This window comes from Phycodurus eques, chromosome 17, assembly GCF_024500275.1.
Source record: "Phycodurus eques isolate BA_2022a chromosome 17, UOR_Pequ_1.1, whole genome shotgun sequence".
Lineage (NCBI taxonomy): Eukaryota > Metazoa > Chordata > Actinopteri > Syngnathiformes > Syngnathidae > Phycodurus > Phycodurus eques.
In genome coordinates this window covers 20,823,676-20,844,572 of record NC_084541.1, presented here as the reverse complement: position 1 = coordinate 20,844,572, position 20,897 = coordinate 20,823,676, and the positions used below count along the sequence as shown (strand labels likewise).

General features: G+C 44.6%; 1 protein-coding gene across 2 annotated transcripts; it reads left to right on the top strand.

Moving 5' to 3' along the window:
• The first annotated feature begins 406 nt into the window (after positions 1 to 406).
• LOC133415754 (moesin-like) lies at positions 407 to 18,972 on the top strand. 2 transcript variants are annotated; one of them, XM_061702107.1, is made up of 13 exons: positions 407 to 868; positions 10,175 to 10,258; positions 10,573 to 10,668; positions 10,760 to 11,034; positions 11,117 to 11,200; positions 12,132 to 12,278; positions 12,350 to 12,446; positions 12,543 to 12,706; positions 12,961 to 13,091; positions 13,168 to 13,328; positions 13,403 to 13,495; positions 14,628 to 14,858; positions 17,055 to 18,969. In XM_061702107.1, the coding sequence occupies exons 1-13, from the start codon at positions 857 to 859 to the stop codon at positions 17,217 to 17,219; spliced, it is 1,740 nt and encodes a 579-aa protein (XP_061558091.1). In that variant the 5' UTR covers positions 407 to 856; the 3' UTR covers positions 17,220 to 18,969. The 2 variants fall into 2 exon arrangements, with proteins under 2 accessions (XP_061558091.1, XP_061558092.1); XM_061702108.1 differs by lacking the exons at positions 407 to 868; positions 10,573 to 10,668; positions 10,760 to 11,034 and having other exon boundaries at positions 10,200 to 10,258; positions 17,055 to 18,972.
• Positions 18,973 to 20,897: the final 1,925 nt, after the last annotated feature.

Below are 20,897 nucleotides of genomic sequence, written 5' to 3'. Positions count from 1 at the left end.
TGTTTACTTTCAGTGTGGGCAGTTAATTCATTTGTTATATGTCGTCCAGGTTTTAGGTTTTTGGGTGTTGAGGGGCCAGGAGGTTGAAAAAGGTAGTGAGCCCATTTGGACAAAATAAACAGTAGAAAATACTGAGGTGTTTTCAAATATAGGGAGTAAAAGTACACATTCTGCAGAGTCATAAATACTCAAGTAAAGTCGAAATATACTTGCTACTTGAGTGCCTAGGGTGGGCTTTTTGTTCGACATGAGTCGAAGTTGGACTTGACATGATTCTGAAATAAAAGTGAAACGAGAGCTCTCGAAGCCGAGCCGAGCCGAGCCGAGCCGAGCTGAGCCGAACGAACGAACGAATGTGTGCGGCCGTGATGATGCAGAGGCAGCAGGCGGAGTCTGCGGGCTGCAACTGAAACAACCCAAACCAAAGCCGACAAAGCGGACCGAGCCGAGCCGAGCCGAGCCGATCCGAGCTTCTCCCCTTCCTTCCTTCCTTCCTTCCTTCCTTCTTCCTTCCTTCCCTCCCTTCCTTCCTTTCTGTGTGTGTGTCTGCTGTCCTGTCATCGGCCTGGGTGTGGTTAGCGAGTCCGGGTACCGTTAGCAGGAAATCCAGCTTTCGAGGCCATTTCGCTTCGGAGGGCGCCACAAAGACTTGCTCTTCCCCTCGCAAGTTGACGAGAAACGAGGTTTTTGTGGCTTTTCGATCGCGCTAGCAAGAAAAAGGTTGGCCAGGAAGGCGTTTCACTGGCGCCGTTATTCGGATGGGAAAAAAGTTTTCTGCTGCTTTCGACAACTGCTCGTCTCTTCTCGTCGCCTTTTTGATTTTCTTCTAGCCCGGAGCGGACCAACAAAAGCCAAGATGCCGAAAACGGTAAGCGTGAAAAGCTAACGACTCTTCTCGTGTCGTTTATGGAGCGTGTGCGGCTTGAAACGTTTTGCTGTGCGAAGCCTTTCGAAATTCAAGCGACGACACAATACTTTCCGTTAGGCGCGTGAAACGAGCGCCGTCTTGCATCTCCTCTTCGTCGAGGCCTTCCGGCGCCGGCCCGAGCCGGCGGGGGGTGCCCCCTCCAGGGCCCCGGGGGGCCACGGAGCTCGGCCCGGCCCGGCTGGGGGTCCTGCCAGGCTCGCCTCCGCCAAAAAACAGATTTCGAAAATACTTCTTTGGCATCACATTAACTTTAGCGTTCCATTTCAACGTGGCATAGCTGGAAACAATGAAGAGGACCCCTCCTCTCATTGCTGGGGGCGTGCGTGCGTGTGGGGTGCGAGCGCGCGCACACACACACACACACACTCACACTCACACTCTTTGTTAAATTCAAACTGCATAAAGCTGTTTTCCCTCGGGCAGAGACGAGCCAAAATATTTTGGGACTCGGGACAATGCCAATGTCGTCATCATCATCATCATCATCATCATCATCTCGTCTGGAGCTGCTCAACTCTGACGTCATCTTGGACAATCAAAGGATTTGTATCTCGCGATGTCGATGTTATTGTACATTTTTAAATGCGTATCTTTCATTAAGTTCCCAACACAGCGGTTTGGAACTGGGCTCCGTCAAGCAATTAGCTATAAATGATCTTTTGGTCAGCTGTATGCCAATAAAAAGTCCAATAAACCAATGACTCCTCCCTCAGCTTTGGGCCAATTTGCGGCATTGCTGACGTGCGTGCACACGCGCAGCATTTCGAGCTAGTGGCAATGGAGAAATATTTCGATTCCATTTGGTTCGGTTCCTTTCTATTAAACAGGTCATGAATATTGGTTGAAAGATTCCAAAATGGCATTTAGGGGTGCGCACGGTCGCTGGTGGTGAAAACCTCTGTCCAAATTTGGTCAACATCATATTTTTCCCACAAATCCATACGATACGCGGCTCTGCTATTCTTACAAACTACTAACCGAGTGTTGAAAATAGCTCAAGAACCTAAAATGGTAGAATGTTTAATAACGCCCCCCCCCCCCAGAAAATGCTGTCTTTTTTTAATTTCCTGAAAAATAATAGTTTTGGAGAGGAGAGGATTCCGGACAACAATGACCACATGGTAGTTATGTTGAACTAAGATTATATGGGAGTCCCCTGGAGTGGACGAGGTTTGAGAGCACCTGCCCTCTTTGATATAAACTGCATTCATGAAGGCAAGAAGGAATATTTTGATGCATTCCCGTGTTGTTGTTGTTTTTTTGTTTTTTTTTTCTCCAAAAACATAAAATGGATCTGGTGCTTTGGCCTCCACACGGGATAGTTGATAGCTGCCCTCGATATATTTGATCTGAAACCTAGTTAAAAAAGTAATCTTTTGGTGGACCCTGCATTTTGAAGTTTATTTGATTCCATTGGTGATCGTTATTGTCATCACATCTACAAGTTAGGGTTGCCAATTAGCTAGTTGAAAGGTCGGGACTAAATAATCTGTTATTTTATGAAACACACAGCTACCAAGGAGTAGGGCCACGCCCGAAAGTAAAAAATAAAAAAATAAAATGTACTAGAAAAAGAGAGAATATCATTACAATATAAACAACCATTTGGTGAGAATTGGCCTTTTATGAGAATAAGAAAGTTGTAATACTGCAAGACGACACGCGAGGATGTTTCACCACATCAACGCCATCATCAGATTGAGCAGTTTAATATGATCGGATCTTGAGAAAGAAATACACAGACCAAAGTCAACTCTCAGCCATAATTTAGATATCGTTAGATAATCAACCAGTATATCATAATCTTAGCCGATTAATATACATGCGGCAAGTCAAGACAGAGACTGCTGTTGGTCGCAGACTCAGAGTTGACGTTTGTGTATGAATTTTGCACACACACAAAAACCCAACAAACCTTTTTGGATAACATATTTTGAGCGTATGGGAATTCATTTAAAGATTAAAGTATCAGGTAACAATCACCACTTGCTCAAAGGCTGAGGTTAGTTCAGGTTTCAAAAGTTTGTAAAACGAAGGCGCCACCCTGAAGCGGCTGACACTGCTCTTGGCCTTCGGCGCGAGTGTTTACTAATACTTGTTGAAATATGCTAAGCCTGTCATGTGTGCCAATGAATTGCCGCGAGGAAAGTGTCCGCCTGGACAACGGTGGCGTGGTCTCCTGTTTGCCGAGGTTTTCACAGGCAGGGAGAAGCTTAAAAGGGAGCGTTTGCCATGGGTTTCCAAGCAATAAGACACTAGTCGGTTCTATGTTGTCGGGATGGGTTGCTTCAGTGTTAGAAAAAAGGAAACTGAAAGGGGACAAACATCTGGTCCAGAGGAAGGTCACTGGCCATAAACGATGGTAGAAATAACTGAAGAACAATGCTCTCAGGCTAAAAAGTCGAGGACTTCCCAGTGTCGCCGATTGGTGTCGAAACTGTGAACTCGTTCTTCTGGAGGGTTGTTTGTAAGCTTCAGGGCAGGGAAATCATAGAAAAGAAGGAAGTGAGATAATCTGACTCGGTGAAAGTAGGAAGGCGAACAAAAAAACCAAAAAGCGGCGTTTGAGTCAGTTGTATCAATCTTGATGAGTCGCAGTTATTCCAAACGTCGCGCGTCTCTGCTGGCAAGTTCTCGACTTTCTCAAGGAAGTCACGGTGTGACTCAAATGTTCTGCTCTTACATCAGTTCCTTTCTGGTAATTTCCTCGCTCGCAGCCTTATATGGACTTTCACATCACGGTCTAGCTGCTCTCCTCCCTGCTCCTCACATGCCGTGGTGCACCACTCAAGATTGCGCCGGACTACTTACTAAGCCTCCTTTTAATCACACGTTGCTGTGATTCCTTTACTGTAAAACATCACGATACATTTGAGTTAGTTTATAAAAAAAATAAAAAAAAAAAGTCATTCATTCCGTGCGTCGCACAAACGTCTCCGACGGCAGACGGAACATACTCTAATGTAAAGTTTGGTCAGAACTTACCGTTTCAGCGGGGAGTCACCGACGTAGCCAGGGGGACAAACACGGAGTGTGCGTGTTGCTCAATGGAAAGACGTGGAGGTATGCTAGCAGGGGATTTAACGAGACCCTAGCGCGCATAGCAGAGCAGATTAGCCCTTTGGAGAGTTAGAGCTGGTGGGAAAAAGTGAATGTTTTTTACACAAATACTTATAGTTATATCTTCACTTCGGATCTGGCCTGACACTTACACTTCGGAAAGTAAGAGGTTTCTATATTATTACTGTGTGTCATTTTTGTGTGGCCGTTAGCTCTGTCTGTGGTCCGTTTGTCTGTTGTTTTCAGCTTGAAAAATCAAAGTTGTCTAAAGATAAGAGCAAGTTTGAGGTTTTGCCAAATGCTTGTACGGTAAGTTCTGCCCTGGACACTCCTCACACAAGTATTGGTGAATTATAGGAAGTTAGCTTAGCGTGAACGGCTTTTCACGAGTTGATCGAGCGAAGCACCCGTTTCAGCGGCGGGTAGAGAAGGATTACCAATCAATGTTAACTACCTCCGCAACAAAAGCGAAGATGTGTCTGAGCAGATGGATGCGCGCATGTATATTTAAGGAACAATGGTCATGGGAAAGACCCCCCCCCCCCCCCCCCCCCCATCACTTTGTAAAGAAAGCTCATCCTCCTTTTCATCCCTCCCGCTTCCCGTCTGCCCGTTTGCACTCTTCAACCGGAGGGTTTCGTTCGACGGAACGCTCGGCTGCACGCAGCCCTCGGCTGTGAACGCATCTGGACAGCAGACGCGCAACAGTACACACAGCCACAGGGTGTTTGAACACACGCGGGAAGCTTTAACAGCGTCTTAATCTGAACGGCAGTTCTTAGACACAGCTTTGTTGATGAGTTCGGTTGTATTTCTCACATTTGTATTTTTTTGGGAACTTGCCAAATCTTAGATCACCCGACAAGCTGAGCAAATATCATTACAGTACCTCCACCAAGTGTGAAATGTATTATTGGTTGGTTTGTTAGGTAGTTATTTAGTAGGATTATGCCAGAACTGCAAGGCCGGTTCTCACAGAACTTGGTAAAGGGGCGTCCCGTGCGCCGCCAAATAACTCGTACAGTTATACGGATGAGGATACGCGGTAATGTCAAGAGACCGTTTCAGATGTTTGCTGAGAAATGTTGTTGAATGACTGCTCAGATTGTGTACACTTATTATAGGCCCGGTATTAGGCGCACAGTCATTACACATTTTGCACTTTCTTCGTTCGTTTGCTCGATTTCAGCCATATTGCTTGTCAGGGTTACAAAGGTTGGTCAATGGTTTAAACAAATATTCCGTCGAACTTGAGTGACATAGTTTAGACCGTAGGTGTCAAACTGAAGGCCCGGGTGCCAGATGTGGCCCGCAAAAGCAAATCACGCTCGTCAACCTCGGTGGTTTTTGCTCAAATCTGTACCCAAATTCCAAATTGTCATAATCATAAAGAATAATATTGAGATATTGCATTTTTCTGTGACCAAACCCTTCTTCTACAGTTACTTGAACAATCTATTATCCTTGTCTTCTGATTTCAAAACTAGCTATCCCTCAATTTGTTGCGTAATGGCAATGATATGATTTGGTGATTAAACATTTATATGGTTTCACTGTTCTAATCTAATGGCCCTCTGAGGGAAATCATAACTCCAATGCGGCCCCGAGACAGAAATGAGTTTGATACCCTCGGTTTAGACTGTCAAGTGCCTGTATGTGATCAGTCACAGTCCTTTTTTAGAACAGGGGCTTCCCACCAAAAGTACTAAAAAACAAAAATCCTTAATGTGCAGCATGCATGCAATCATTATAATTCAGCCCCCAGTAGTTTGTCACCAACTGTTGACTGTTGAATAACTTAAAAGAAGATGAAATCTAGTGGGAGTGTAGACGAGCAGTCGGGTAACATCAAACATCTAACATAAATGTATACAAGCACTCAGTGAGAGTCAACTGATATAAAGGGAAGCTTGGGTTTAAACATAAAGTTATAGTTAGTTATTGTAATTCAGTAAATATTAAAGAAACAACAACAACAAAAAGGTTTTGCGTTTCTGCATTAGCAAAACAGTTTGAACTCAGACTTCGTACAGCAAAGTGGCGGCCATCTTTGTGGATTTTATAAAAAAAGAAAATTGCTTTGAAGCACTTCAAACACCTCTTAAATCTTCCAGAACAAATCAATTCACATAAACAATTGATTGCTGAAGTACTCCATGTACTAATTACATATTACTCTCATTTGAAGGTGTTTTCTGACCAAATTTCCTATTGGTGATATCACAGACAAAGCGTTCGCCCAAAAGGCCATTTTGTTTCCCCGACACAAAAAATTCTCCGCAACCCATTGTCCGATTTTCACAGTCCTTGCTCCCTTGTATTCGGGTTGAAGTGGCCGTTCCAACCGGACCCCGTATTTTGACAGACTGCCATTTTTGGCAAATCTCGTCACACTGCTACTTCATACAGTATAGACAACATTTAAAAGCATTTACAGTATATGGATCAATAACCTTTGGATGGTCACTGTGTAAGAGTCTAAATGAGTGTGGATGTACCCTGTTTCCTATGCAGAGGAGTGCTAACGCACTACATTTACTCAAGTAACATTTTGATCAATTGTACTTGACAGAGTAGTTTTAATGAAGCATACTTTTTACTTTTACTCAAGTATTTGTTAAAAAGAAATGGTACTTTTACTCTGTTCCACTAATCCACATATTGCTTGCGACTGTCATTCATCAGTAACTGCGTGTGCGATCTATTTTTGAACTTAAGTTTTCGACTTCCGCATCGGGCGCCTGTGGGCCCACAGTGATGTTTGACTCAAGTTCAGCAATGAAACGACACAAGAAAGTCACATGTCTGCACACAGTCTTCTATTGGGCTTTGCGGGCCAATCAAAGTGAGCCGTGACAGCCGTGCACGACTCATGTTTACATTACGGACTGTGAAAAACAACAGCTTTAACATGCATCGTAGTTTTGTCACTGTCCAAACGTGGACATTTCAGCCCACTTCTAACGTGAGAAAACACCTTGCGGTAAGTTGCAGATGTTTTTGCTGTTGTTTTGGCTGTGAATATGGCAACATTAGCCCTATTTTATGGTCACAAGCAACTGTAAGAGATGCATCTTCTGGGGTATGTTCTATCTTCTCTCTCTCTCACAAACACACACACTTTATCAATAAGTTGTTGTTATTTGACAAAGATTTTATTTATGTTTTAGATTAAGTGATATTGTTCAGAAATAGCTGAATTCGCACATTCATATTTGATCTGACCTTTATGCTGTGATTAAAAAAAAAAAACAAATCAGATGTTACTCAAGAGTTACTCAGTACATGACACATTTTTTTCACCGAGTACTTTTTTACTCTTACGCAAGTAATTATTTGGGGGACTACTTTATACCTTTACTTAAGTGATATTATTCTAAATGAACAGTACTCTTACTTGAGTACAATATTGGGCTACTCTACCCACCTCTGCTCCTATGTAACGTATGATTTTAGATGAATAATCGGAAGGTAGCTACATGACTTGTACTTTTGGATGTTGTGGTTGTCAACTTTCTGGTGACTTCCGGAGGGATTGATCAATGTAATTTGGTATCATACGGCAATAGGAAAAGGAGATTGGAGCTGTGTGACGGTGCAACAACTCATGTTAATAATAAAGGAAACACAGTTGTTTAACATGCCATTCTCACAACATTAAACGGTGAAAAGTGTTATTTAGCCGTCGTACATTGTGCCGTTGCCGTGGGGAAAATGGTGAGGACGACGACATGGAAACCTGGCACGTGGGCCGAGAGGGCGCGAGTGAGTGTGCGCTAAGAATAGTGTGGGTGACACGCCCTAACACAAGCAGAGAATGTAGCCGCGTGCTTCCGTTTTCATGCAACATTAGTGAGTCGGGCTCAGGAAACCAAGTCCAATGAAATCCAGCTGGGTCATCGCGAGCTGAAATGGTTTCGTATCGACATATTGGTTGCCACCTCCAAACATATTCCAAGTGGCACTTCTTAAACAGCTAACTTACAATTCCATTGCAACGTGTTGCCAATTTTTTTTGTCTTGAGTTTGTTGTCACATTTGTGTCGGGCCAATTATACATTACCCGTGCGCTCGCTGTAGCGGTCTGCACACAGACTGACGAGTATCTGCAACATTTGCACAATCGACATTGTCCCAGATGATCGCGCTACTCGTCACTTTGCACTGCATCCACTCCTTGAAGTCTCGGCGCCCTTTGCGCAATGGTCATCGCACCGGACTATTGCAATATTCGTCATTCGAACTGTGTGCTAGAGGACATCTTTTTTGCACAATTGTCCCAAAATAATTGTACCGGCATTACCAGATAACGAGCAACCCTTTATTGCTCAGTGACTTGTTTTTTTTGTCAATGTCTTTCTGTCTCCAAAGTGTTCTCTGTCAATCGACCGTCTGTTGTCGTACTCGAGCGGCTCCGACTACCCGAGACCAATTCCGTGTGTGTTTTTTTGGACATATTTTTGGCAAATAAAGAGGATTCTGACAATGACAAACACTGAAATAGTCTTCATCTGAAACAGTTAAGAGGTTTCATTCCCATTAAGTATATCTTTGAGTATTTTGAAAAGCACAATATCAATAAAATGTATTATTTTTAAGATTAATATTGTAAGCCACTGAAACATTATGTACAGTTTGAACTTTACTACTGCACTTAAATATAGGACAATAAAAAAGTGTACTTAATGATTAAGTTAAAAAGGATTTCACATAAATGTCAAGTAAAAATTGCACTGAAATGTTAAACAAAAGTTCTATAAAAGATTGAATGTTGCACTTAAATGTTCAACACAACTGAGCTATACCCAATAAATTGATTTGGGGGGGAGAAAAAAACCAAAAGGTTTAAGCCACTGCATCATTATACAGTTTGTACATGTAATTCAGCGTTTCTTTCGTGTACCGCTAGAGGAATCCTGCGTACCACTTGCGGTGCCGCATGCAGTGTGCGATTGTGTTGCCGCTCGGCGTCCACCCAGATCGCCTTGCTGGCGATGACGGGAAGTGACAGAGGGCCAAGTGTCCTGAGCTCTTACTGCGGTTCTGCTGACACGAATGGCAAAGAGTGCGGCTCTCGTCGGCCCCCCACAAGTGGGAAATAATGCGTCGCATTGTTGTCGGGGGCAGGCGTGGGCCTCGGCCTGCTCAGTTATTTCCCAGCAGGCATGTGTGCTGCCTTTTTCATCATCTCCAAGGGGGCTGAGAAATGAGAAACGGCAACATCAATCGGTTTGCTGATTCCACAGTCGATCTAATATTTGTATGACCTCGGCGACCAGACGCAGGCGTGAATAAATGTACGTGAGGGATTTTCCACTATTTACTATTACGCACAGGTTTTATGTCACATTACTGCAGCAAAAACAGAGCTTGTGATTTGTGGTGGTTTTTACAATCCGATCCACATTCCTCTCTCGATATCAGAAGTGAGTTGAGTCAGTGCATTCTTGACGTGAACAGGAAGATCCCGAGCGGTGACGAACGAGCTGCAAATAGGCGGACTAGTAAGTTGTCGGCGGGCCGCAGAGCAGCGGGCCGACCGGCTGACGGCTTGAAACATGGCAGGAAGCCGGCCGCTCTCCTGAGGGCGAAGCGGCAAAAGGCCTCGCGAGGCCTCGCCACCGGAGGATGTGGTTACTTCCTGTAGATAAGTTCCATACTGAGGCCGGCCGGGCCAGACGGGCTTTCGTGGGAGTCTACTTGCAGAAAGAAACTAAACAAACAACATTGTGGGCTTGTTGACGGCGCGTTGGCAAACGACTCTGTGATATGCAGATGTGCGCAGTAAATTGTTCAGTTAAGTCGAAATCCTTCTGACTGTAAGAAGGCTTATATGTGGCTTTTCTTGAATTAGCATCTTTTTTTTTTTTTTTTCAAAAAGCAAAAAAAAATCAGCCCGAAAACATGGATATAAACGCAGTTGCCGACATGACATTTCCCCGCCTTATAGATGCAATACGCATAGTTTCATTTGAAATGACCGAAATGTTCAATGAACAAATGAATGTCCTTGTTATTGGCAACTAATTGTTTTGTTGACCACGCCATTGTGTTTGTCTGTGGCTGGATTTTTCCACGCGCAGTATAGTCACACCGACAACATTGGTGAACTGTATTTGTTTTAATTGAAGCTCATGTTATTGTCATTTTGCATTGTTCCCTCATTCTATTTGTTCTTGACTTTAGATTAGTGTAAGAGTCACCACAATGGATGCGGAGCTGGAGTTTGCCATTCAGCCCACAACAACAGGAAAGCAACTCTTTGACCAGGTAGGACAAATAATAAAATCGGCACATTTTATCATTGCTTTCTAGTGCTACTAAATGATCCTGCTGATAATGAACATTTGCCAGATGCCTATACTGAACACCATTCATTCTATTTGAATGTTTATATTATTGTGGTTGTAGTTTCCGGCGGTGTCGAGACGAAAACCGCATCGTGCACTGTACACGCGTGCAAAACAATTTTGCCTTTTGTGGATTTTTAATAGATCTGTTCGAGAACGCGCTAACAATCCGGGGATTCGATATATTGTTGTCGTTGCTTTCTTCCATATACCATACGATGTATATTTTTGCAGGTCGTTAAGACCATCGGGTTGCGGGAGGTTTGGTACTTTGGACTCCAGTACCAGGATACCAAGGGTTTATCTACATGGCTCAAGCTCAATAAGAAGGTGAGCTCTTCATTGACCTTCCTTTCTTTGTCGCTATTGAAGCCTTGAGTGAAACATTTGACCGACAGTATATTCTACATTTGAATTTCAGGTGACGGCCCAAGATGTGAGGAAGGAAAGCCCTCTGCTGTTTAAGTTCCGTGCCAAGTTCTTTCCTGAGGATGTGTCCGAGGAGTTAATCCAGGATGCCACCCAGCGGCTGTTTTTCCTGCAGGTGAAGGAGGGAATCCTAAATGACGATATCTACTGCCCCCCAGAGACGGCCGTCCTCCTGGCTTCTTATGCGGTGCAGGCCAAGTATGCTGACTACAACAAAGAAGTCCACACGCCGGGCTATCTGTCCAATGAACATCTGCTCCCTCAGAGGTAAGACGAGCAGAGGTGGTCATCTGGGATGGTGTCGGCCGCTTTATTCTTCTGCGTGACCTCTGACCGATCATGTTGGCAGAGTTCTGGACCAGCACAAACTCAGTAAGGACCAGTGGGAGGAGAGGATTCAAGTGTGGCATGAAGAACACAAGGGAATGATGAGGTAATCCCTGTTCCTCCTCCTCCTCCTCCTCCTCCTCCTCACTTTCTCGAGATAAGAAATTGCCAGCTCGTTATCCGGCTTACTGGTACTACACTGGATGTACTTTTGTACTCCATGTGCCAAACTTTATCTGACTCTGCCTTCTCTCCTTTTGTATGCCTCGTCCAGTGGGCTGCCATGACTTTTCAAATATAACCCTGTCCAGGGCCCACAGGTCACGATACACTTCTCATGGTTTTCTTACAGTTGTCATAACCTAGCCTACGTCTTAAATCGCAAATGAAACGTAAGCTATTTCGTACAAATGGAATGTAGATGTATACCCTAGACACATCACCGGACAATTACAGGGCTCGCCCAACATTTCTTTGCCCGAGTTAGAATTTGCCAGCCAGTGTAAAAAGCCCGCTGAGACTGATTTGTTTTGATCTGTTGGGACGTGCTAACACGAGGGTGAGGCCGTCGTGCGTGAACACACTGGACACCGCGAGTCCGCTGCGTTTGCATATTCAAGATCGGTACATTTCCCTTCCTCTAGCGCACTTTTAAAAGGTGCCACGGCCTGGCATGTCCACCAATACCCACGCCCAATAGTGTGAAAAGTAGACGTGTCATACAATTACTGTACAGTAATCTATTTGTGGGTGAGAGGGACCAAGCGAAAATCCACGAGTAAGTGATGCCCTCCCACCCCTAAAATAGTTGAATTTCCTACAGACGCCACAAGATGGCAGCAAAGCCCCGTCTAATAGAAAACTATCTACAGTACAGGTGTCATAAAACAGAGCCTTGAGGAACACCGGAAGCGGCTGTGGCATGCTGAGACCTGAGAGTTTTAAGTTGGCAAAGTGACAAAAGATCATTTCCTGCCTTGAATGCTGTAAGGTACGATGTGATGTCAGGACATAAAAGACATCTCTTGTGTCTGCAGAGAGGAATCCATGATGGAGTATTTGAAGATCGCCCAAGACCTTGAGATGTATGGAGTCAACTACTTTAGCATCAAAAATAAGAAAGGAACAGAGTTGTGGCTGGGAGTGGACGCTTTGGGACTCAACATTTATGAACAGAATGATAAGTAAGTGAATACACTAATCTAATGCGTTTTATCTTGCTATCAACACTGAAGTGTGTGCGTCTGTTTCACAGAATGACGCCCAAAATTGGCTTTCCTTGGAGTGAAATCAGGAATATTTCCTTCAACGACAAGAAATTTGTCATTAAACCAATTGACAAGAAAGCTCCTGTATGTTGACCTGTCAAACTGAAGGCTTCTGACCCATTAATCTCGCTATTCCTGGCCGTTAGTTACACTTCCTATTTTTCCCCCCCCCCCCCCTAGGACTTTGTATTTTATGCGCCGAGGCTGCGCATCAACAAGCGCATTCTGTCTCTATGCATGGGGAACCACGAGCTGTACATGCGCCGCCGCAAACCCGACACGATCGAAGTACAGCAGATGAAGGCTCAGGCTCGGGAGGAGAAGAACCTCAAGAAGATGGAACGGTAACGGTCACATCGGAGAACTGAACAAAAAAAAACTTGCAATAAACACATTCAGGAGTCTCAGTTTGAACACACAGAAACCTGGCATGCAAAATGTTTGAACATTTGTGCATAAAACGATACATTCATCACCTGCTTTATCGCTCGATGAATCGTCTTGAATTCCAACGTTCACTGTTAAAATGATTGTCTTCACGTAAACGAAGATAGCCGCGGCATTCAAAGTACTGTGAATTCTTTTCTCAATTCGTTAGCGCTCTGCTGGATAACGAAAAGAGGAAAAGGGAAATTGCAGAAAAGGAAAAGGAGAAGATCGAAAAGGAAAAAGAGGAATTAATGGAGCGGTTAAAGCAGATCGAGGAGCAGACCAAAAAGGCTAAGCAAGGTTGGTGCCGGGCCAGCGTGTCGGAGAAGGTGATGGTTGTTCTGCAGTCGTGCTCAGGTGAAGTCGTTGCGCGCAGAGTTGGAGGAGCAAACGACGAAGGCCATTGAATTGCAGCTCGAGAGGGAGCGAGCCCAGGTGGAGGCCGAGCGCCTGGAGGCCGACCTTAAAGGCGCCGAGGACGCCAAGATGGCTCTCTTGCAGCAGTCCGAGAACCAGATGAAGAACCAAGAGCACCTGGTGGGTTTTACACCGTACTTGTCCAGGTTACATGGGTTTGACGTACAATAATGACGAGAGCGCTGTCGTTACAGGCCACCGAGTTGGCTGAGCTGACCTCAAAGATTTCTCTCCTGGAGGATTCCAAGAAGAAGAAGGAAGAGGAGGCTATACTGTGGCAAGAGAAGGTGCTGCTGCCGCTTCCGTTGTTCCTAATTGACAAGCTGAAGCTCAATATTCATATTTGGAAAATATACATTCATAAGACAAAGGAATACCTTGTAAAACTACTTCTTGTCAACAAGTATCCAAAAGGCTGGATGAGACCCGCAGAGCGCAAAAGTGCCCAATTCCGAGTTCGTGCCTCTATTCATTTGTTGCCCAACTTATAAAACCATTTCATCGCTGTTGACGTTTAGCGAACACCTGAAACAACCTCGTTGCTCACACGCTCCCAATGCACGTAGACTACGACACGCGACAACACACTTGAAGTCAACTAGGATCAATAGCCTCCCACGCGCGCATCGTACGTGGCGCCCGTCCTCGTTCGGGCCCACGGGCGCTTTGGGCGAGCGGCCGGCGGCGCAGCACGCTGGACGGCTCGCCGGCCCGTCACGGCGTACACGTTGACGAACGACCGTCTCCTCATCTTCTCATCTGTGGGCAATTTAGAGGCTTCGGTTGAATGTAAGAATGTTGTTGGAATGTGGGCGCGACTGGAACGTGCAAACTCGGAACTGGAGGGCCCGAGCGGAGATTTCAAGCCACGCCGCCAGTGTTGCGTCGCTAATAACTAAATAATACAAATATGAAACATTTATTTGGCCTGGACTGCCTCTTCCCCCTTATTGGCTTCAATATAGATCACTTATTTATTGGTCTGTGCACAAGAGCATATTAGATAGTTGGCGCATTTGCTATAGTATGATTGACGGTTTGACGGGTGCCCGTTATGTTGCTGTTTGGCTAGATGTGTGTGCGTAAACGTCACCAATCGCCCCATTTCAAAAGGGGGCACGTACGTCGACGGGGTGGATCCGATTTGTCTGCTGACGCCGGAAGTCACGCTTGGCTGATAGGCGTTTATTTATTTCTATTGATCCAGACTTGGAAGAGGCCTGATTCCGTTCTGATGACATCCCATTTCATGCTTTTTTTTTTTTTTTTTTTTCCCTTCCTCTTCTCATCACGAGGCTTCTCCCAATTGTACCACTCCTTGGGAGTTAAAAACAAATATGATGTCATTCAACCAACCGTATGCTGTAGCGTAAATCCATCCTTAGTGACCATTAATGGACAATCGTCTCCTTGCCTCAGGCCACCCTGGTGCAGGAGGACCTGGAGAAGACCAAAGAAGAGCTCAAAAGCAAAGTGATGGCGGCCCACGTTCAGGAGCCCCTCAACACCGAGAACGAGCACGACGAGAACGACGAAAGCAGCGCCGAGGCCAGCGCCGAGTTTACGTCGGCCGCCGCGTACAAGGACCGCAGCGAGGAGGAACGCATGACCGAGGCGGAGAAGAACGAACGCTTGCAGAAACATCTACTCGTAAGTCAGACCTCTTCTGCTTTTAGTGCAGTCTTTCCCAAATTGTACTGAACCAAGGCACATATTTTCCATTGCAAAGATCTCAAGGCACACCACCGAAGAGAAACGTCACAAAAGGTTGATAGAATATGCACTGAAAGAATGAGGCGCTCTTAAATCGACTTCAGGTGAAATGTGAGTCTGTTTCAATTCTGTCGCCTGAATGGCAACAGGTGGATACGCAGATTAATTGGACCTTCTGCCATCTACTGGACGAACATTTAATTGTTCTGCCTGTCACCTGTCACGCTGTTGTCATAGCGACTCATGTTCTGGGAGCCCGTTGGCATCGTGTAACACTCGGCGTGTCCCCATCCAATCTTTGAGATCGCAAATCGGTCCGACGTCAGCAAAACAACGAGGATCGGATCGGGCCGGATCTAAAATCTCGGATTTGAGCGCTGTTATGCAAGCGGCCGGTTCCACGCTCAGCTCCAGCACTTGTTTCCGACAGCGCCTGGACGGCGTGCGGAGCCCACGTGGTCGCAACAAAAGCTTGCTCAGGTGCTAACGTAGTAGAGGGAATGTTGATTGCTTAAAGTCGTTTGAGACGAGAGTTGAAATTCACTCTACAACGAAACTCTCATCACAAAAGAATTATTGAATGTTCAAATACATCACAGACTTTGTTTGAAAAACGCCATTGACGAGCTAACGAAAAGTAGCGTTAAACTCTGCACTTGGATCTCAAAATAAGGACTGTTGCAACACAAGCGCTGTATCAACATATAAACCGGCACTATAATTATATATATATATATATATATATATATACAGCTGAGCACCTCGAGCCTCACTACGGTTCCTAATTTCCTATCCAGCCACGACACTGTCAATAAAACGAAACCCCAGTTGGATCAGGAAGTTCAAGTGTACTGCCGCACACGTGGGGAAAGTACCGACAGTAAAAAAAAAAATAATAATAATAATAATAACGGAATTGAACTTTATTTTGCACTTTAAAAGTATTATATAGTATTTATTGATTGAACTTTTTTCAAATGTATTTTTAATTTAATTGATTGAAATGTAGAATGTGCTTATGTGTCGGTTAAGCAGTGGTTATCTTGCAATTTAAATCCATATTTTTGGGCATTGGTTGTACTGAAGATATTTTTCCGGATTTTCTCTTATTCGAATTGATTTTATTCAATTGTAGTTCATGCTTATTTTTAAAGTTACCGGTACTTCGCTTCGTGTAACCCATCGGGTAACGTCTGTTGCCGATGAATGTTCTCCGCTTGAGTAATATCACTTGATCCAACCTTTTCCAACATGACGTACCACAAATGAATTCCGATCGAAGCGATGCCGGCCAAAACGGAAGGCCGCAATATCGGGATCGGATCGGAAGTGAAAAAGTTGGCTCGGGACATCCCTATTTTACAGTGCGCAGTTTTGAATGTTGAGGCTATCTTGTCCAGGTAGATTCAAAATGGTCTTTTTCGAGTCTCAATAAGAAGCGATTTGCCTGCACTCGACTGGAAAGCCGCACACTTTAGTACGCCGCGTGCTGAGCCTCCGTCCGCCTTCGGCCGGCATCTTTTCAAGTGCGTAAACGAGGACGTCACCGCGCATTTACGTCAAGACGGAGCCCGGCTCCGTTCCGATCCACGGTTTACGCGACGAAAATCGGTTTGGCAAAAGGAATTTTCCACCCTCGTGAATCCAAATGAAATTCCGTTGGGATTCGGCCCGTTCATTCCGATTGAGGTTTTTATATGGAGCGTTTTCGTTCCCGATTCTAATCCGAATACAAGGCTCCATCCACGTAAATCAGTTTCTAGTTTCTTGGCACCGAGACGCCACAAGATGGTGCCAAAGACACACTTTTATGTTAGAGTTGAACACTTTTTTTGTCTGTGCTTTGGCCTGAGCACGCTTTTCGCCTCATAAGAGATTATAGGCAAAAAAACAACGTGAGTAGAGAATTGCTAACATATGTAGAAAAGTACAAATGTACAGGTAGGATATTTTGTCATTTTGGTTCAATTGAAATGGCCCAAAATGTGTTTGGCACCGAACTGTAAGACTTGAGAGCGCCGCAGCAGCAGCAGCGTTTTCTTTGAGAGCGTCAAGGTGCCGACTTCCTGTTCTAGAAGCAAGAGTCGAGTTGCTGCGGCCGCTATACTGAGCGTGCGCTAACTGCCGTTGCAGGCGTTAAGCTCCGAGCTGGCCAACGCCCGCGACGAGACCAAGAAGACGGTCAACGACATGATCCACGCAGAGAACATGCGGGCGGGACGAGACAAGTACAAGACCCTCCGACAGATCCGCTCGGGCAACACCAAGCAGCGCATCGACGAGTTTGAATGTATGTGATGCGCGAGCGGCCGAGCCCGCCCGAGCGGCGCGGCGCGGGCTTTTTCTCTCCTCCCAAACGCTTCGGCCGCAAATCCTGACGTGGCTGCGCAAACACAGCACAATGCACAAATATGGATGGGTCAAATTTCATGTGCTACCGTTGCGAACGGAACCATTAGGCAAGTCGCTGGTTGATAAGGGACATATACTGTATTTTATAGGCGCATTCCTCACGTAGGAGGTTTGTAGCATATCGTTAACGGACGCGTCAAATAAACTAATTGTAATTTCATCTCATCTTTCCGTCACTTCAAAATCAACGACCTGAAGGTCAGCTCACGGCCGTTCCTGATAGATGCAAATTTACACGTGCAAACTGAATTTTCTGTCCAGAAGAATGATCTCTTCATGTGCCACGCGACTTTTAAGAACCATGTAAACGGTCCTTGGACTTGACTTGATTGAAGTTTCGTGGTGCATCTGCAGCACACAATTTAGGACAACGAATTGCTTTTCTTTTTGAGATGTAGACTGACTAAACTTGTGCCATAAGAAACCCTTTTAGTTTGTAGTGTTAAATTTGAAGCTTCCTGATGAAAATGGAAGTGACCCGAAAGGGTTCATCTGCGATTGGATGATTTCGGTCTGATTGTAGCTCATGCATACGCGTGTACGTCAGACTTTTATTATTATTTTTTTTTAATTATTATTATTTTTAGCTTTGGGGTTTTGACTTGACTTGGCTTGTAGGTGTTAATGTATAAGCTTTTCATCAAATAGTTCTGTTATCAAAGGACAAGTCTTTAGTTTGTTCCATTCCACATCCTACGGTATGTCTTCTATAAAGTGGTATGTGGCAATTTAATCTTAAATCAATCAATAAAAAATAAAAAAAATCACATCTGACAGACCTTTTCACGTAAAATAATTTAACATGCACTGGAACATCGCAGTATTCAATATTAACCAAAACAATGACGAGTAGTATCTCAAATTCTTGCATTTTAATATACTGTATGTATTTAATTAATGACTTTTGTATTTTTGTGCTTTGGATTCTGATGTGATCAAATCATACGGTGTAAAAAAAAAAAAAAAAAAAAAAAAAAAAAGAAACCACCGCTGAGGATATTTTTGTATGATACAACTTCAGCGTCGGGAGCAAGCACGCGATGACTTGCAAACTCGCCACGTGGCTGGCGGCTGCGCGGCGAAGTTGAAGGAAGAACAAGCAACACCCTGCGCGCCCACCAAAATCCACATGCCAGCGACATTGTTTTTCTGAGATCTGCATCATATCAAAGCACAAGAAGGGTTTTGCTTGTTTCACACCTTTACATTACAGTAGTAATTTACATTATTTTGCAATGTCAAAATAAAAGTATTGTAGCAGTAGGTGTTTTTGTATTCTATTTTGATGTGTCTGAAGGAATTTGTACTTAGATGCAATTTACTATCCAGTTTTTGCCCATCGTTGCCTAGATTTCTTTCACAAAACATCTGCCATCCATGATAAGGCATTCGCTATTTTAGATGCCTTTGGACGCGTACTGCAAGTTTTACATGGAAAACAATTGTGAGTGTTCGGCTCAACTCATTCGTCAGAGGCGGACTCGCTCGTGTTTTCCGTCCATCGGTTCTTCAGAATATAAAGGACTGAATCATCATTATTTTTTGCATCTGACAGACAGTGCCTTGCCCAACCTTTGCTTCATCTTCCTTTCACCAGTGAATAAAAGCCAGAAAAAAAAAAAGCACGCCGTCTTTTCCTTCCTGTGTTTGCGACTTGCCTTTAGAGGAGCTCCTCCAACTTCCAATATGTCACAACACGCTCATTTGCAACTGCTAAACTACAATAGAAACATTTACATGAAAAAACACTTCGAGGGCATGACTACCTAGAAAAAGAATTCAGTATTTCAACTCAAAAGTTTCTTACTTGTAGTTTTGCGATGAGCCACATGGTGGCGTCGTCGGCCCACGTGCGAAGGCTCCAGAGGGAAGTGCTACGCTAACGATTTATTATTTCGAATCCATTTAACAGATATTTTGAGTTTATTTGCCAAGTCGTAGTAACTGTATTCCCAAGGCTCGTAGTGTATTTCTGTAAATCTCCCACAAAGCATCCATCTTTAGACGCCACATACAAATAATTGAGCAGGTGATTGACAGGTCAGCACAAAAGCAGCTCTCGCTTCAGTGTCAAGCCGCTCGAGTAAATAAATAAATGAATACACCAATAAATAAATAGCTAAGCAAGCGGCACCTTGCCGCAAGCTCCTGTCAGCGGCGTCGGCGGCGAGTGTTTGTTTGGGTCCTTCCATTTAGAAACGGGGCTGCCGCTCAGCGAGCTGCATGCGGCCTCTTTCTTCACTTCATTGTTGGGGAACAACTTGATGAAAGTTCACGCCACTCTTTCTCAAGAACTTCCTCTCCAGAAGTTGCTTGCGCGACTCGGGACGTTAAGCAGTCTCGCTGCGGCCTGTTCTCATGACCCATTTAGTGGAATTTGGCAGAAAAACATTGCGCTGCTTAACGCATATTTCTTTGGACCATCAGCACCGATTTGTCTCACGGGCCATCTGGCACCATCGACTTCTTAAATGTGGGCTCGTTCATTTTCGGTGAATCCTTGACGTTTACGACAGGAATGAGGAATTTAAAAAAAAAAAAAAAAAAAAAAAAAACTGACATCACCTTTTTATAGCCAATGTTGAGTCAGCCCATCAGGCTTCCCTGAGAATTCACAATTTAATGGAGCATAAAATTAAAGCACTAAAACTCATTTCTATCAAGTAATGCAAGCACGACAATTTGACATCTTAAGCAAGAAGCAATCATCGGCAGCCCTTTTCAGGAATGGAACATTTCCATTTCTTTGGGTGGCCCAAAGCCCTGGATCCCACGAGAATAGATCCGCCCCTGCATGAGAAGCAATTTGCAGTTCGCAGAATAGAAACAAAACATTTTCTCTTCTGATTTATCTTTACACAATGGGGCTTTATGAAGATACGTTTTGTTACTATTTCAGTTGTAAGCAGTTCCTTTGGATTTTGGGAGCTCTCGAAAAACGAAATAAAACCAATTTGCTCGTAAGTTGTACTAGAAGTTGTCAGGCAGGGCGTCGCACTCGCGGGGCTTGTGTCACGGCGAAGCACTGCCCCCCCCTCCCAAAACACGCTTTTGACACCCACGCTTACCATGCTGCTCCCGCTCTACCTTTGGGGGGGGGGGGAAACTGCCGGCAGTGTCAAAAGTTCATTTTAGTATATGCCGGAGGGCACTAAAAAAACAGACAGCGGTGTTCAAACGACCCTCGGGCAGAACTTTGGCACGACAGACAGCAACACTTGTGCTCAGTTTTGTCTGCGCGCGTGAAAAAGCGATGTGATGAAAGCAGGGACGGTATTTGCGGCCGCCGAAGCATGGAGGAAGTTGTTCTCGGGTTCAAGTCAAGGGGGCCGCCTTTTCGGGGGGTGAAAGTAAATGAGGCTCCATGAGCTTCTCAACGGACAAATAGACTCTCAATCGTCAGCTCCATAAGGGACTTCTGAACACAACACACACACACGCAAAGGAGAGGCGGGCACAATATGCGTATCTGCGAAAGCCATTTCACAAGCGTGACATGTTGACACTTTATTTCCACACATTTCCTGCAGCTCGCTTATCTTCCTCGTTTTGACTTCCCCTTTG

What these genes read in the sequence shown, in the direction of transcription:
- LOC133415754 (XM_061702107.1), top strand. An exon ending in CAATTGACAAGAAAGCTCCT is followed by an intron (nt 12,447 to 12,542) that starts GTATGTTGACCT and finishes CCCCCCCCCTAG; the next exon opens with GACTTTGTATTTTATGCGCC. An exon ending in TGAAGAACCAAGAGCACCTG is followed by an intron (nt 13,329 to 13,402) that starts GTGGGTTTTACA and finishes CTGTCGTTACAG; the next exon opens with GCCACCGAGTTGGCTGAGCT.